This window comes from Suncus etruscus, chromosome 6 (assembly GCF_024139225.1).
Source record: "Suncus etruscus isolate mSunEtr1 chromosome 6, mSunEtr1.pri.cur, whole genome shotgun sequence".
NCBI classification, from domain to species: domain Eukaryota; kingdom Metazoa; phylum Chordata; class Mammalia; order Eulipotyphla; family Soricidae; genus Suncus; species Suncus etruscus.
In genome coordinates, this window is record NC_064853.1 from 43,393,951 (window position 1) to 43,410,850 (window position 16,900).

A 16,900-nucleotide genomic window follows, 5' to 3' on the forward strand; every position below is an offset into this window, starting at 1 on the left:
TACTCTCAGCTTATGATTTAGGGCCATTCTGGGATCTTCTGGCAGTGCTCATGGATAACATCAAGGGCTCCATCTGAGTCTCCAAATTCATCTTAGCCTCCAAATCTTAGTCTTTGATATTGTCTAACTTTTTATTCTTTCCATAGTTTCATGATGCTGTCTAAGCCAGATATACTGTCTTCCAGAGATCTCTTGTATTGGAGCCAACTAGATTCTAAGACAGTTACTATATATGCCTTTAAACCATTATTCCAGTAGAAAAATTATTATTTCAACCATTCACTCATTTTTTTAAACATACTCTAGTTTTTCTCAAGCTACCCAGGAGATGGCCATAGAAACTCCTGTCCCAGTCCCTGGCATGCTGAAAGAAAGCCATTTTTTTGTGCTCACAGAAGAAGGAATCTAGCATTGATAGAAGTTCTGGGGAGGAGTGATTCCTGAAGGTCTCCAGGATTTCATCCAGAATACTCTACAGAGCAGTCCCCTATGAAGCTCTTGAGAGACCTGGGCAAAGAGACTGTAGGGCTCAGCAGGAGGGTGTATAGGCTGGGTTCAGAGCTCCCAGAGTAGAAGAGGTCTAGGGAATGCCACAGCCATTAGTGTTGTGGCAGGTCTTTTAACCTGAAGTGATAAATCTTGGGGCCTGAGCGGTGGCACAAGTGGTAAGGCCTCTGCTTTGCCTGCACTAGTCTAGGACGAACCGTGGTTCTATCCCCCAGCATCTTATATGGTCCCCCAGGCCAGGAGCAATTTCTGAGCGCATAGCCAGGAGTAACCCCTGAATGTCACCGGGTGTGGCTTAAAAACAAAAAAAAAATTGAGTGATAAGTCACAGGTCAGGTTCTGAATCAGAGGCCAGCACATGCCCAGTCTCATCTCAATGCTCAGCAGAACCTGCCTGTACATAGAAGGGGGACTAAAAGAGCTGTGATGATTGCATTTTTGTGATATTTGAAGAGGAAATTCATTCCCTGGTATTCCCAAACATTTTTCGACTCTCTTTTAACTCACCCAAATATAGTTTCCCTCAGTTCATTTGGCTGATAGTGTTAGGGCTTGGAAAATAATTCAAGTACTCATGTACATGCTTTGCAAGATGGAGGCCTGGATACGACCCCTGAGCACTGCCAGGGGAGCCCAGAATGGCCCTGAATTATAGGCTGTGAGTAACATCTGAGCACCACTAGGTATGGCCCTCAAATGAAAAAGAATGTAACAATTAATTAAAATACTTTCATGATGAGATAAGCCATAAAATCCCTTTAAGGCGAGATAGGCCATATCAGTGTCTCATCTAGGGTCAGGAAAAAGGCTGGAATGAAGACATGTTAAGCCCAGAGAAAAAGCTCTGGCCAGTACATCAGACCTCACATTTCACATGGTGTATGGCCTGCCTTGCCATCTCCCACCCTTTTCCTCTGCTCCTCCTCCTGATCTCTCTCTCTTTTCATCCCAGTACAGAGAGAGAGAGCTATATTAAGATCAGGCCTCAGGAGTCAGATCTGTGTTTGAAGCTCAGCTCTGCCATCTATTATCATCACTGCGAACTTGGGTGCATTTCTTAGCCTGGACTCCATTTGTTAAGATGAGTCAGAAAGATGAACATCAAACAGAGTCCCTACTTCTTTGAGAGAGTTGAAAGAAATGATGGGAGTAAGCTGTTCAGCATTGTGCAGACACACTGTCAGGATCTGGTGCACAGTGATGAAGATTCCTTTGACGAGGTGCTTACTAAGATTTGCTTTCTTTGGCACTCTGATGTGCTGTACCTTCAAGGATTTTTGGTGAATTTCTATGTGAATAACCATGCTCTCTGCATGCCAGGAGCTTAGTCTGGTATTTGTGGAAGCAGTGGTCAGCGGTGCCCAGGATATCACCTGCCCAGTCCTCATTCCACTTTGGACTATACCTCCAGGGTTCTTTGGTCTCCTGCTGTTTTCAGATACAGCCATACCAGCTGACTGGACTCAGACCTTCAAGGAGATAATGACACAGGAGTTATGAATTTGTGAATAGACTTAGTTACAGTTTCTTTATTCATCCAAGAAATATTGGCTAAGTGCCGAGTATATGCACTGTTTTAGGCACTTGGGATGTATCAATGAAATAAAGCAAAGACTATGCTCTTTTGAAGCATATGTTCTAGTGGGAGGCATAGAATATAAACACAATATATGAGTAGATTAAATACATATTGTAGAACCACATAGTTTATAGGAAAAAGAAAATAAAGAGCAAGTAAAGGAAATTGGAAATAACAGGAAAAGGCAAGGGCATGCTGTGCTTTTCAGAGTGGACTTTATTAGGAAGAAAGTGTTGAGCAAAGACTTAAAGAAGTTTCCCATATCTGGAGGTAGGATAAGGGTAAGGAGAACTTTTCAAGAATAGGAGAAGTAGTATAAAGGTCTTGAAGCAAAAAAGTGACTGAATATGGGAGAAAACGAAGAATGGCAAGGTTGGCTTGGAAAAAGAACAGGAAGGGAAACTCTGAGCACAGAGGTGGATGATGTACAGTACATATTGTTGAAATGAATAGATCTCTGCTGGCATCTAAGTTCTGAGCTGAACCAGACCAGCACTGACCTCACTACTAATTTGCTTGAACAGAGGAGGCTAATTTAAACTATATCTTTTGTTAGGAATGATTTTCAGATGTCCAACAGAGCTTCTATAAAATTTAGATGTGCAGTTGGGGGCATTGAAACTCACAGTCTTTTTTCTAACAGATAGAGAGGAGCACTCCTGCAGGAGTGGGGGAAAACAAAGTGAATGGCAGGTGACCTTCCTTTAAACTAACACGCATCGTTTAAAGGAAACTCTGTGCTGAGCTTGCCTTATAGCTTCTGTGAGTGAGCCAATTGAATGCCCAGCAGATGTCCAGTCAGAAACTGGGGAAGGAACAAAGGCAATAGGCCACCTATGAAGGAAGATGCTACACCCAGCTACCTATTAACATCCTTCCTGACTCTGGCCCTCAAAGTGTCTTGTTTTGTGCCTGAATCTGTGTCTTTTTTTTTTTTTTTTTTTTTTGGTTTTTGGGCCACACCCTGTGACGCTCAGGGGTTACTCCTGGCTATGCGCTCAGAAGTTGCTCCTGGCTTCTTGGGGGACCATATGGGACGCTGGGGGATCGAACCGCGGTCCGTCCTAGGCTAGCGCAGGCAAGGCAGGCACCTTACCTCCAGCGCCACCGCCCGGCCCCCGAATCTGTGTCTTAAGTCTCCTCACTTCTCCTATGCAGATAGTTTGTCTCCTACCTGTCTGTACAATCTTCAGGGACTGCTAAAGATAAGTTCTGGGACTTTCTCTGAAGGTTGCAGCCCCCTCTCCCTCACCTCAGCTCCAGCTTCTAGAGTCCCCCTAATATATCCTGGCCTTAGGCTGGAGACTCAGACCCTTAGTGTCTGTCTTCCCTGGAGCACCACCTCCTCTAAGTCAGTCTCTCTTTCCTACTCTCATTATTTCTTTTCTTTGGTGGAACAACTCCCATTCTCTTTATGATTAGAACAGAGATCTTTAGGGAGGCCTCAATGCATCCTGAATGGACAAGCAGCAATAGAAACCACAATCCTTGACAACTTTCATAATTCAGGACCATGGACAGGTCCCCACTGCTTTCGGGGTTGCTTATGGGATCAATTGAATTGGAGCATATTAGAAAGAGGGACAGATGCCTTATGTAACCAAATATTTTAGACTAAATTCTTTGTTATTTAGAGTCAAATTAAGAACCTATGTTTATTTATTCTTTTCATGTTAGATTTTTTAAAAAGATTATTTTTCTAAAATACTATTTTTCTGTGCTGGGGATTGAATACAGGATCTCATAAAACATGGGCATTCTACCACCAAACTGTATCTGAAGCCTTATTTTTCCACTTTTAATTAATTTTAAAATGTGGGTCAGTATAGGGAAAAGGGCTTGAAATTGCTTGTGTTCCTCAGAGAGGCAGCCAGTTCCAAATGGGGCTGTGTGTTTGACAAAAAAAAAAAAGCAGCCAGGATCTTTTAATAGATAAAGAAACAAATAAAGAAAAAATAAGAGGCACAGATGACAACCGGACATATTAATTTATGTACTAAGCAAATATTAACTGAGTGTCGAAATGCCAAGCCCGTGCTAGGGATTGAGCAGTGAATCAGATGTGGTCTCTGCCATTAAGAAGTGCTCAATCGGCTGCCAGAGACAGAGATATAACCTTACTCTCACATGATTTTTGACAACTTATTTCCAACTCCCAAGTTATTTTTTTCTTTCTTCTGGGAAATCTAATGTGCACAGAATTCCCCATGTGGACTCCTTTCTGATATCATGCTGAGCCTTACTATAGCAGGCCAAGCCCCCAAAGGGCAGGAGCCTAAGAGTTTGAGCTAGAGATTATTGACACTTGACGAAAAGACTTCCCAAGGCAATGTTCTATGCCTATGAGAATGCTCTAGAAAGAGATATGGTTTATTACCTTGGAAATACACATTTAACTCTCCTTCTCCCTCCCCCACCCTCAATCCATCCCTCTAGCTTAGAGTGATTGCTAAGAAGATTAGCAATAGAAGCCAGAGATGTGACTCAAGTGGTAGAAAACATCCTGGGCATGGACTGGGTCCTGAGTTTGGTCACCATATGTGCAAACTGCCCTCTGTTTTGCACCCTGGCTATGTCTTTCATAACAATAGCAGCACACACACTCTGATTATGAAAAGCACAGCCTGTCCTTGATTGATTTAGTATAAAACCCCAGGCCAAATCCATCCTATCTTTTCTATTTCCCAGTTGTCTGAACTTGGACCAGTTCCTTAACCTTCCTAGGTATCACTTCCCTTGTTTGAAAAATAAGAATGATAATACTAGAATCTCTCTTACACACTTCTATAGTAGAATACTGGGTTAGATATAAAGAGCCTATGGCAATATTTAGCCCAAAAATAATTAATGATGAGGCTAATCATCATGACAGTGAGATGGTGCTTGGGACATTGCGGTACTTAGAACAATTCTTTCCATGAGTAAGTAAATGATTTCAATGTGTGTTAAGGTCTAAATTTTTGTGAACCAACCTTTGTGCTCAGCCACATTCTCTTGAGCTAAAGTTCCAGGTAAGGTAACTTCCAATATTCAAGGAACATTTCCTTTGTTACTCAGAAGGACCCTGGCAGGGACAGGATAAGTCTAATGCTTGACCTCAGATATACCATCCCCCACCTCTCCATATAGATCTAGCCTGTGAAGCAGTACAGTATGGTGGGGGATAGCATGATGTGTAAGAGAGTCTACCATCAGCAATGCAGAGTCCAGGAATCCCTGTCAATATAATAAACAACCTCTGGCTGTTGTTGTCTCACAATGATGACAAATGAGCTGTGTCTGGATAGCCAGGCAAAGAAAATCATATTTGGTCCACATGGTGACTTCTGTGTTAAGCATATCCAGGAAAATGAATGCTCCTCAAGTCAGATTTGGGAAGCTGAGAATCCTGGTATTAGGCCCACAGAGCTATTAAATTAGGTCCAGAGATAGGTTTGTTCCCTCGCTGTGTCGGCCACACTTTGTTGTGTGCCCATGCTGCCTGCATCCTGGCTTTCGAGGAAGAGGGAAACTGGTTTGTTTCCATGTTCCTGAGGCACAACAACTGCACCAAACCCTTTTTAGAAACCTCAGACAACACTGGTGGTCTGGTGGTGGAAATGGCCCTGATTCATTGTCACTATGTACCTTAAATACCACTGTAAAAGATTCATAATTCACTATGGTCACAATAAAAATTATTTAAAAAAATAAAAGAAAACCTCAGATTCAGCCCCAGGGATGAGATGCAGAGTGTTAAGGGGACCTCAGCTTTGGAATTATGTCTGATATGGTGTGTGAGACCCTGAAGTCTGGCAGAGTGAGGAGCCTGAGTTTCATTTTTGCACTGATCTGACTTGGAATCCTGGCTTGTCCACTGTTCCTTGTTGACCGTAAGTGCATTGGACCTGGAAGAGTTTGGTTTCTTAACCTGTGACATGAAAGGGAATTAGACACATCCACATCATTACCATTTCTAAGGGCATTTGCGAATGTTAGGTATAGCTGTTGTTTTCCTCCACATACCTGTATAAAAGCATCTATTTTTCTGAGTTTGTTGTGATGTACTCATCCCCATCCCCCATATCCATGATGAAGTTTCCCCAAATGTCTTGTCAAGTAGAGGCAGTCATATAAGACTGTCTGTACTCCACTGTGAACTCCTAAACAGCATCATCCATACCCAACCACACCTTGTAACTCCCCACCATTGAAAAGTCCACCACATGCATTCTGTAACTCTGCATGTCTCCCTATATTTTCTGAAGAAAGGATTTGGCTTGGATTTCTGGGGTTCTCCATAGAATCCATTCATAAAATGTAATTGTAATTTGAGTGGGGAACATATTTTTTCACTTATTGAATGAAACTTGCATTCTATCAGTCATGAATATAGTTAGCAGAGAACTGCACTATTAGCATTACCTGTGAATTTGTCACTGATGAGAGATTTTCCTGGAATGTTACAGTTGCTGCCACTCTCTAGAAATAGCTCTTATGCTTTGAACTTCAGTATTTATCATGCCCACTGTTGGATGGTGTTAATAATACATTCATAAAGGGCTACCAATATTACTATGTAGCCACATTTCAAAATATTGTAAAAAAACTATATTTAACTATAATTGGTTTCTTTTGTAATCCTATGTGGGTTTTTTGCCTCATGCAATTAAAAGCATCATTTGAGAAAGCTTACCAGTGGGGGTCCTGGCATAACCAAGATAAAAAGTTGGTCAGGGAAGCTTCTATGTAGGTTTTCAGCAGTGAATCCCATGAAATAAATGACCAAGAGAGGAAGATATATTTCTACTGTATTGTTTTAGTTAGATTTTTTTTCTGGATTTTATTACTAATTTTAAAATTACTTAGAAGCAAACCAGTGGGTCTCAATTTGGAGTGATGTCTTTTCTTCTAGGGACATTCATTCAGCAATGTTTTGAAGACTTTTTTTTTTAATTGTAATAATTAGTAGAAGTTGCTACTTGATCTTAGATGTCTGGGATGCATCTCAACATCCTGTGTGCACAGGATAGTCCCTCAGTGAAGAATGACCTTGCCCCAATGTCAGTAGTGCAGAGGTTGAAAAAGTCTGGACTTAAGTTTCCCATAATAATGGAAATTTTTCTGATTAGTAAGACTGCTCAGAAAGGAAATCAATGCAAAACTTCATTAGCAGCACCTCTTATCTAACACTGAATTCCCATCTGCTGTCTCTAGTGGCCCCAGGCTTTGCTGTAGGATTATGGAGAGAAATGTGAGCCTGGAGGAGCTCTGGGGCATGAGTTCAGGAGAAGGTGATTGAGCAGAGGTGTAGCCATATATAAATTTCTGCAGGGCACTTGTTCAGGCAACATATTGGACCCATGTAAGGGAACAATATTTTTACTGCATGGAATTTACACCACTCAGGGAGCACAACACAGCCCCTATGTGATGGTACAGCAGGAGCCATGTGTGATATAAGGATGCAGGCTGAAAGTATGTGTCCTGTGTGCATGCTCAGTGAGGACAGAGCACCACAGTGTTGGGGTCCATAGAGTCTCCAGGAAGTGGTGAAATGTATTTGCCATCAGTAAGAGAAATGAATAGAAAGTTGGAGAGAGCCAAGAGGTGGGGGAATAATGCCAGAAAGTCGAAAAGAATAGCAAATTGGAAGGCTCAGTGAGCAGAAGATTAGGAAGCATTGATTGAAGTGGCTGGAGTTAGGCTTGAGCTGAAGAGTCTTTCAGGGACGAAGTGACATGGAAAAAATCCTGGGAAGGAAAGATTTTATGGGAGTGTTGTGAGTCATATTTAGTATTTGTAGCTTTACCCAGAAGAGAAGAAGAAGTTTAAGCAAAATCTTTAAAATAAGTATTTTAAAGGTCCAGTATAGGAAGGACCTAGAATGGTTCTTGTTAGTTGCGGGGGGTGGGGAGAGAAAGAGAGAGAGAGAGCAGAAAAGAGAGAAGAAAGAGAGAGAGAGAGAACACAAGTAAAGAGTTCATGTAGAGACTGCCCAGAAACCCTGGAGGAGATGCGACGTGAACTGAATCTGGAGCAGTGATTAAGGTTTACTAGGCAGAGAAAGCAGCCGAAGAACATTCTAGGAAATAAGTGAGCACTGAGAATGCTGGCATGGACTGTATGTAGATGACACAATGAGCTACTTCATGTGCTGGAAACCTGATATCCAGGGGAAAGGGGTTAAGAGAATGTTCTGTTCCAGTGTCTCAGTGCAAAAGACTTTTGCCCTTCTCCTAAAGGGAGACCCTGTTTGACCCTTCCATCTACTGGACCAGATGGAAGTGCCAGAAGGCACACACAGGGGTTTATCAGACTCCCACCCTGGGTTCAGGAGTGCCTTGGTGAGACTGGAAGATCTCAAAGGACATGCTGCTTTGCCTGTACTCCTGCTCTCCTCCAGGTGGCCACTGAGGGGCACTTTATTCAAGGCTGACTCTGACACATGGTTGTCAGCAGCCAGCAAGCTCTGATTCCAGCCCATAGCCCTAATTGCCTTCTGGCCAACTCCAACTGGATATCCCACTGGCATCTCCAACTAGATTTGTCCAAAATTGACCTTATCAGTCAATAAATATTTGAAGAATTAAATTGAAACTTCCTGCCAAACTTCTCAAAAGAGTTATCTCTTGAAAATTATCATTATTTGCAGATAACATGAATGTAGACCTAAAACACCCAAGGGAATCAACTGAGAAATCTTTAGAATTAATAAGAGTTCAGGAACCCAGTTGGTTGCAAAATGAATATATAAAAATCAATAGATTTTCCGTATGTCAGTAATAAACAGCAGAAAAAAAGACATAATGGGGGAAATATAATTCACTAGAGCAACAAAAACTGTATAAAGTGTCTGGGAATTGCTTTAACAAGATATGACTAGGATTAATATAAAGAAGAGTAGAAATTTTTACTGAAAGATTAGCTGGTACTTATTGATCACTTATACTATGTCAGGCACTGTACTGATCATTGAGCCAGCAAGCAGATAACACTGCATTGATCGGTGTGACCATTTTAGAAGTGGGGTTAAAAAAGATGTCAAAACTAAGCATGCCGGGTTAAGTCATTAACATGTTATGTGACAAAACTGAAATTTGAGTCCCAGGCATTTTTTCCTTCCAAATCTAAACTTCTAAACTTTTCGCACATCTGTATCTCAATAAATCATTAGTACACAGACAAATGAAGTCTAAATATTATAAAAGGAATAATTCGTTCCCCTATCTACTAAAAAATATGGACCCAGAATCCACTCTGCAAGTCCTGAGCAGGTAACTATTCAGACAAAAGTACTGAGGAACAGTGTGAGGAACAGTGGGAAGACAGTAGAAGGAGGTCTTTTGGAAATGTCAATAAAAGAAGACATTTTCAAACAAAAGACCAGTGACTGTAACTACCCTAAAAATGGTACATTTCGGGGCCTGAGCAGTGCCACGGAGCAGTAAGGCATTTGCCTTGCAGGAGCTTGTCTAGGAGGGACCATAGTTTGATCCCCCGGCATTCCCTCTGGTCCCCCAAGCCAGGAGTGATTTCTGAGTGCATAGCCAGGAGTAACCCCTGAGCGTCACCAGGTGTGGCCCCCAAAAAGTAACAAACAAAAAATAGAAAATTTTGATCTACCTGAAAATCTAAATAAAATCAAAAGCACATGACTTAGAGATAATCATTTCTGATCAATTTGACAAACAAAATGCAAGTTTTGATCTTAGAGTGGTGCTAACTAAGAAGAAAAACCCTATAGATGACTTTAATTTATAAAACCTAGATACCTCAGGATGTTGAACCTAATACAATTAAAAGTCATAAACTATCACAAACACTCACGGCAGGCATATAATGCATAGATAATATACATCTGTAAGTTAGTAGGAACAATAAATAATAAATAAATGATAAATTAAAAAATGATAAAAATGAGTAACTTTACCAGGTAGTTCTGAAAAGGAGAAATAAAAATGACTAAAGACTTTTAAAAATGTTTAATCAGTCATAAAAAGTTCTAAATAAGACAAGATAAACTATTTTACATGCATCATATAGGCAAAAATGTCTCAAAAAGATAATACACATTGCTGGTGAAGGTGCACTGAGATAGAGATTCCTGGATGGAGCTATTGAGTAAAGAATGGGTGCATATTTTCTAGGAAGTACTTGAGAAATCTAGAGATGAAATCTCAGCAATGATCAGATACTTTCTAGTGAGGACCTTGCATATTTGGAATTCCGTCCTAATCCTAAGAAACAGTAATCCTAAGGAAGCCATCCCAAAATAATGTGGCCTAGAATGGAATTCATCAAGATTATTCTCGAAACTCTAAGGATCCTTTGTCCTCACAAGGGAGGTTAAAGGAAGGAATAAGGGAGATAGATATATTAGGCATTGAGAAGATAATGTAAGCACTCTCAGATGACTGTTGGTAGCACCATCCATCTGCTGAATAGTTAGTTCATCTCAGGGAGAACAAGGAGTCTTTTCTGTTTGGAAGAAAGCCAGCATTTTATAGGCACGGAAGGGCAGGTAGCCCTCTTGGCATGGTTTCCCACTCTATTAATATTTCAATCTGGAGTGTCCACACTCGCTCTGTATGTTTCTCAGCTCTCAGTCACATGCATTTGATTTTAGGGAGACTTCCTTGTGAGTCAATCTTTCTAGCCCTTTGCAACTGTCTCCAACAGTGTTTGCCTTAGAGGTCAGCCAGCTAATAGGGACAATTCTCCCCTAGAAACCAGAACTGGATGCTGTGACTGCATCAATGTTCATTCTGGGACTTCGGCCATGGAAAAGCATTTTCCACTGCACTGACCAGCATTCTGTTACTGGCCCCGACTTGGAGGACAGTTCTTATTTATAATAGGGGAAAAAAATTCCAGAAACAATTTAAATGTTTGACAATAGGCGAATGGTTCAGTAAATTTTAGTATAACCATATACCGGAATGCTGTGCATCCATTTAAAATGCTGTTTATGAGCAGATTCAATATCTTGGGGGAAAGCTCCTGTTATAATGTTTACTGAATTGTTGCAAAAGAAAACCAAGAAATGACCTGAATGGCTGTCAACTGGGGAGTGGTTGAATAAATTGAGGAATATCCATGCTGTGCAATATCATATATTTATATAAAAATAAGTTAGATATGTATCTACTGACCTGGAAGGGATCCCTGATGGATTGTTAAGTGAGAAAGCAAGTTGCAGAGAAATGAGCTAAACTTCGATCTCATTTTTAAAGCCAAGTAATAAAAATTCTGTGGGACGTGTCTCTTTGAGTAAAAGTAGAGAAGGTTGGAGAAGCAGCCAGAACTGGCTGCTAACTTAGGTAATTTTGGACTGGGTGGAAGGAAGATGACAGCCCAAAGATCAACTTTTCTTTCTACTTAGCTTTTGTGTTGCATAGAAGAAGACTTCTATGCATTACAAGGGCATATTATCTTTTGTAATTTAAGACTAAAGAATAATTTACTGAAAAGAGCACACACAAATTATATATATACACATATATTTAACTCAGTGTGAAATATGCATAGAAAATCTAGTGAAATAATGAAAATATTAACAGTTGTTGCCTCTGGAAAAAGATGCTAATGTTTCCTCTTTTTTGTTAATTCTATTTCCCTATTTTTCTACAGTGAGCCATATGTATAACGTATTATTTAAAACATAATAGCTCCATTTTGTAACCAATATTGCTTTAGTTATTACAGCCTGGCTTTTCTTCCTTATCACCTGCCCCTTGCATTTGCTGAAGTTCTGGATCTAGGCAGTAAATATGCATTGAATTCTAGGCACTGAGGTGCAGCAGGGATCAGGAAGCAACTTCCACTGTCAGCAATCTTCTTTTTAGAGGACTTTCTTAGACATCAACCTAATGACTTCATCCTGGACTTTCATCTTACCTCTGCGCTCAGTACTCTGTGTGCTTTCTGCTTGGAACTTTTCTTGTACTTTTCTGCTTGGAACTGCCCTGAGGTTCTCCTCCCAATTGCCCTTCCTGCCCCCTGCCTACTTGTTCCTGCATATGGAAAATGCTCCCAGGAGGTCTGATCTGAGTCCTTTAACTGCTTTGTTTATAAGATGCTACTAGAGGATATGACCATTTATATTGAGATTCTGAGTCAGAACTTCAGGCCAGCATATGGGAGTTGAGAAGCAGTCTGGGATGCTATGTAAGGTGATGAATGTTGTTCTAGGACATTGGTATATAAGAGATTCCTTAGAAAGTGGAAACCTACAGGATTCTCTATGACAATATCACTCTGTGTAACCTGTAAACATAGTACTTTCACAGGGATGGATTGTTTATGTCTAGTCTTGATTTGGACCCCAGGATTTATCTTAGAGTGTAAGAAGAGGAATAAAAGAATGCATAAATAAACCAGCAACATTATGCAATGTCATGACCATGGATGTTTTAGAGACATGAACCTTAGTAAATCAACAGTGGGTAGTAGGTGAAGGGAAGCTTAGGGGAGTGATCTAGGAGAATCCTTTGAAAGTTGTGGAATTAGAAGTTTATTTAATTGTTGGGGCTGGCGAGGTGGCACTAGAGGTAAGGTGTCTGCCTTGCAAGCGCTAGCCAAAGAAGGTTCTATCCCCTGGCGTCCCATATGGTCCCCCCAAGCTGGGGCAATTTCTGAGCACTTAGCCAGGAGTAATCCCTGAGCATCAAACGGGTGTGGCCCAAAAAAACAAAACAAAACGAAAAAAAAAAGAAGTTTATTTAATTGTTATGGTTGAATACTTTTATGATTTCTGGGCCATTTATGTTTTCTTTTGTGAATTAACTTTTTTCAGGAACCTGCCCAATTTTTCAATTATAGTACTTATTGTTTTCCTATTGGCTAGTCATAATTTTTTCTTAGTTAAATATATCAAATTTTTACCTAACATTTCTTATATGCCTTTTGATTTTGTTTTTATTGACATTACTTGTTTTACGTTGTATATAAAACTTATTTTTGTAGTATCTCTTACAGAGTTTATCCTCAGACAATCAAATATAGTTATTTGCCTATATTTTATTTTTTTATTTTGGTTTATTTTAAAAAACTTCTCTTTCATCCATCTGGCAGTTTTTTCACTATAGTATAAGATGAATAGGGTCACTCAGTTCTTAACCCTACAAGTCTTTTTTTTTCTTCTTCTTTTCTCCTAGTTTTAAAGTGTTAAATTGCTTCTATTTTGTTATAGGGTTTTGGGCCATAAATGGTAATGCTCAGGGATTACTTCCAGCTCTAAGCTCAGGAATTACTCTGGATGGGATTAGGGAGACCATATGGGATCAAACATTGGTCACCTACATGCAAGGCAAGCCCTACTCACAGTACTATTTCTTCAGCCCTCATTTCTATGTTTTATGTGTTTCAAGTCCCCTGACTTTCAACCCTGCCCAGCCTTTTACAGTACCTTATCATGATCTGCTTGGCCTTTCTTGGCCACATTCAGGCTCTGCTTAAGTCCTTTTGTGATTCAACTTAGCACCTTGTAGGATGTTGATGTCATATTTACTATCTTTAAAAAATGGCATTATCTTTGACTCTCTTTTCAGAGAAACTTAGGAATCATTTCATGAAATTTAAAACAGGTCATTAGGCTTTTGATCAGAATTGCCTTAAGCTTATAAATTAACTTTTCAATAACTTTTCAAAAGGTTAATATTATAAATTAACCTTTCAGTAGTTAGTCTTTCCACTCAAAATTACATTATGTCTTGTCTCCCCAATTATTCAAATTTTTTATCCCTCTCTAAAAGTTATTTTTATATAGTGCCTGTACAAGTCTTGAAAGTGTTCTTTTAAATATGAATTTTACAATTATCATAATTAGGACTTTAAAATATTTCATCTACTATGGACATACAGAAATATTATTGTTTTGTGTACATATATTTATATAGGTGTAAATACACATACACACAAATATAATACATATATTCCTTTTTAGCATCTGTGGGTGAAAAGGAATGACTTATATATATATATGTATATATATACATATATATAGATAACTGGTACCTTGTATGTGGCTATCTTACTGAAATTTCTTATTCATCTAATAGCTTTATAATTGATTCTTATGGGTTTTCAGGGTAGATTAATATAGCCTTTGAAAGCCATATTTTCAGTTGTTCTTTTTCTTATTTCTTTGTATTGTGTTGCTAGGGTTGGCTCTTCCAATAAAGTGTGAAATCCCAGCGGTGAAAGGTTCTTCTCTATTTTGCTCCTGATCTTAATCAGGTGTTTCATCATGACTATATGTAGGTTATTGTTGTAAAATGGATGCCTTATTATAGGAAATATTCTTTTTTTCTGGTCCCAAATGCTTATTTTGATCAGGGTTACACGTATAATTTGGTTAAGTGCCCATTTTGCACTTTTTCAAAGACCTTGATTTTTTTTTTCTCTTTTAATGGGATACTTCGTGTTAAGTGACTTCTTAATATTAAAGTCATTTTAGAGATTAACTGCCCTTTGTCAGTTTATCCCTAATGTGGGCTTTAAGAGAAATTAGTGGTAAGTCTATTCTTTAGAGTTACAGTTGAAAATGTAGGTCTTAAGTCCCTTACTTATACTTGGCTCTCTTCCATGAGTAACAGTTCTACTCAGATTCATCCATATTTTCTCTTGGTCTTAGTTCTTCATCTGTAAAATGGAGATGATAGTCCTAGTATCCACCTTATAAGGCTGCTAGATGTTATGATCAGAGACTCCATTCCAGTGTGATCCCTATGTGGCATGCATGTATGGGGGTAGCCTGACACTTAGAAAAGTCTGTCCAGAAGGAGAATTTAAGCAACTCGATTTGAGGTATCTAAGAGAAGCTTTGTTCAGTAGAAATGGGAAAATACAAGATAGGCCCACCAGTGAACCCTGGACACGCCCTGGGGAGGTTATATTGGACTAGGAGACAGAGTTGACAGAGTGAGATAGTGATTAAGAAGTAAAGCAATGAAGACAGAAACCAGAGACAGATTGTGTTTTCTAGAAAGTTGTCTGGTAAGGAGAAGAAAGACAAAGCTGGAGGGGAGATGAGGAACGGAGAGAAATTGTTTTCTTAATGATAGAACCCTGGGGCATTTTGGAAACGGCATTTTTAGTGGAGAAGACACATTTGGACATCCATAACATATGGAAGAGAGAAACATGTGAGGTTGGGTAGGGTAGAGAGGGACAGGATGGGAGGAGTTGGGGGCCTCCCTAAGAAGGAGGAAGACAGCCTGGAACAGCCTGAGGGGGGTTTGTAATTGAAAAGAAGGGAATCCCCACTGGAGGGAGAGAGGAGATAGGAGGTATCAAGGATAGTAGAAAATGTGTAATGCCTTCATTCTCACATCTGATTTCACTAGCTGGTGCCTATGTGCTACGTGATGAAGAGCTTTTGAGTCTGAACTCACATAATCTTTTTTTTTTTCCTTCCCTCACAGCACATGTCTGAAGCTGGACTACTAGCTATACATAGATATTTAGTAAGCACATGTCCCAGCTAGTTCTCCTTCTGGGTCTTCACCCCATTTCTTTCCCTCTGAACATGAGGCGGTCTGCAGAAAGGGGTTAGAAAAGTGGGTCAATGATCTCCAACATATTGCTCCTGTCTCTCTGGACGTTTCTAGAAATTCTTGTAACTGCACTAAACTGTTCCTTTTCTCTCTCCCAGGCCAGAACTGCACATTCCAACTGCAAGGTCCTAATGGGACAGTGGAGAGTCCTGGGTTCCCATATGGCTACCCCAATTATGCCAACTGCACGTGGACCATCACTGCAGAGGCCCAGCACAGGATCCAGCTTGTATTCCAGTCCTTCGCCCTAGAGGAGGACTTCGATGTCTTATCCGTGTTTGATGGCCCACCTGAACCAGAGAACCTGCGAACCAGGTACCCCTGCACCTGCCTTGCCATCAAAACAAGCAGCTGGGCCCTGAGGGGGGAAAAGTTGGCTCAGGTGCAAGGTTATGCACAAAGAAGCTTCCCTGTTTTTTGTGAGCTCTGCTCTCAACTCCACTTATTACTTTATACTTGCTAAATTCTTTCTCCTACATAGAAGTACTCAATAGAGAGGACAGATCAGAATGGACTCAAGAAGACTAGATAGAAAACATACAAAGGATTAGAGATAAGTACAGGTCTTCCTTTTACATGCCTGTGACTGATTCTATTGATGCATGTTACTGGTGTACATAAAGCTAGATAGTTTTCCCCTTAAACCAACAAGTATGAGTTGAAAGCTAAACGAAACAGTGACTCATGTCCTTTTTGAAAACCATTATCAGAGCTCCCCCTCCATTGTCTGTGATCATGGTATTTGTAGCTTCAGTTATTGAGACTGATCATTGTTGGAGACTCTAGGTAATAAAATTTTAAGAGAGAATGACCACCTTCATGTATGCATGCTCATCCATTGTATGTTGTGAATTATTCTATTTTATTACTTGTACAAGATTGGTACTGAGTTTTCAACACAGGAATATCTTAAAATGTACAAAGGAGGGCTATTGAACTTTTTGACACTTGTCATGAATTTATGTGCCCTTGATGGGGAATGTGCCTGTGTTTCTATTTTCTCAAATTTTATCCCAACTGATGCAGGAAAAATCTAGGGAGAAGGGGAGAATGTTTTCTTGATACCTCAACTGCCTCTAAAAGGTGATGATTCACCACTATGAGGGAGAGGAGGATAGAAGTCTCAACCTCTACAGGCAGAGGTAGTAGTGTGTGTAGTAGTGTAGATAGTGTTTCCTGTGCTATAAAAAGGTCTCTTGGCTCCTCCGCAGAAGTAGGGGTTAATGTCTTGCCTTATAACCCTGAGATTTCTAGGTGCTGATTAGCAATGCTCTCT

General features: G+C 40.0%; 1 protein-coding gene across 1 annotated transcript in view; it reads left to right on the forward strand.

Annotated features, from left to right (window-relative positions):
• The window catches only part of CSMD2 (CUB and Sushi multiple domains 2), a 638,485-nt gene that overhangs the window by 42,470 nt on the left and 579,115 nt on the right, over positions 1-16,900 (forward strand). Inside the window, exon 2 of the mRNA XM_049775147.1 lies at positions 15,723-15,939. Within this exon, the coding sequence (XP_049631104.1) occupies positions 15,723-15,939 (217 nt within the window). The remainder of the gene's footprint in view (positions 1-15,722; positions 15,940-16,900) is intronic.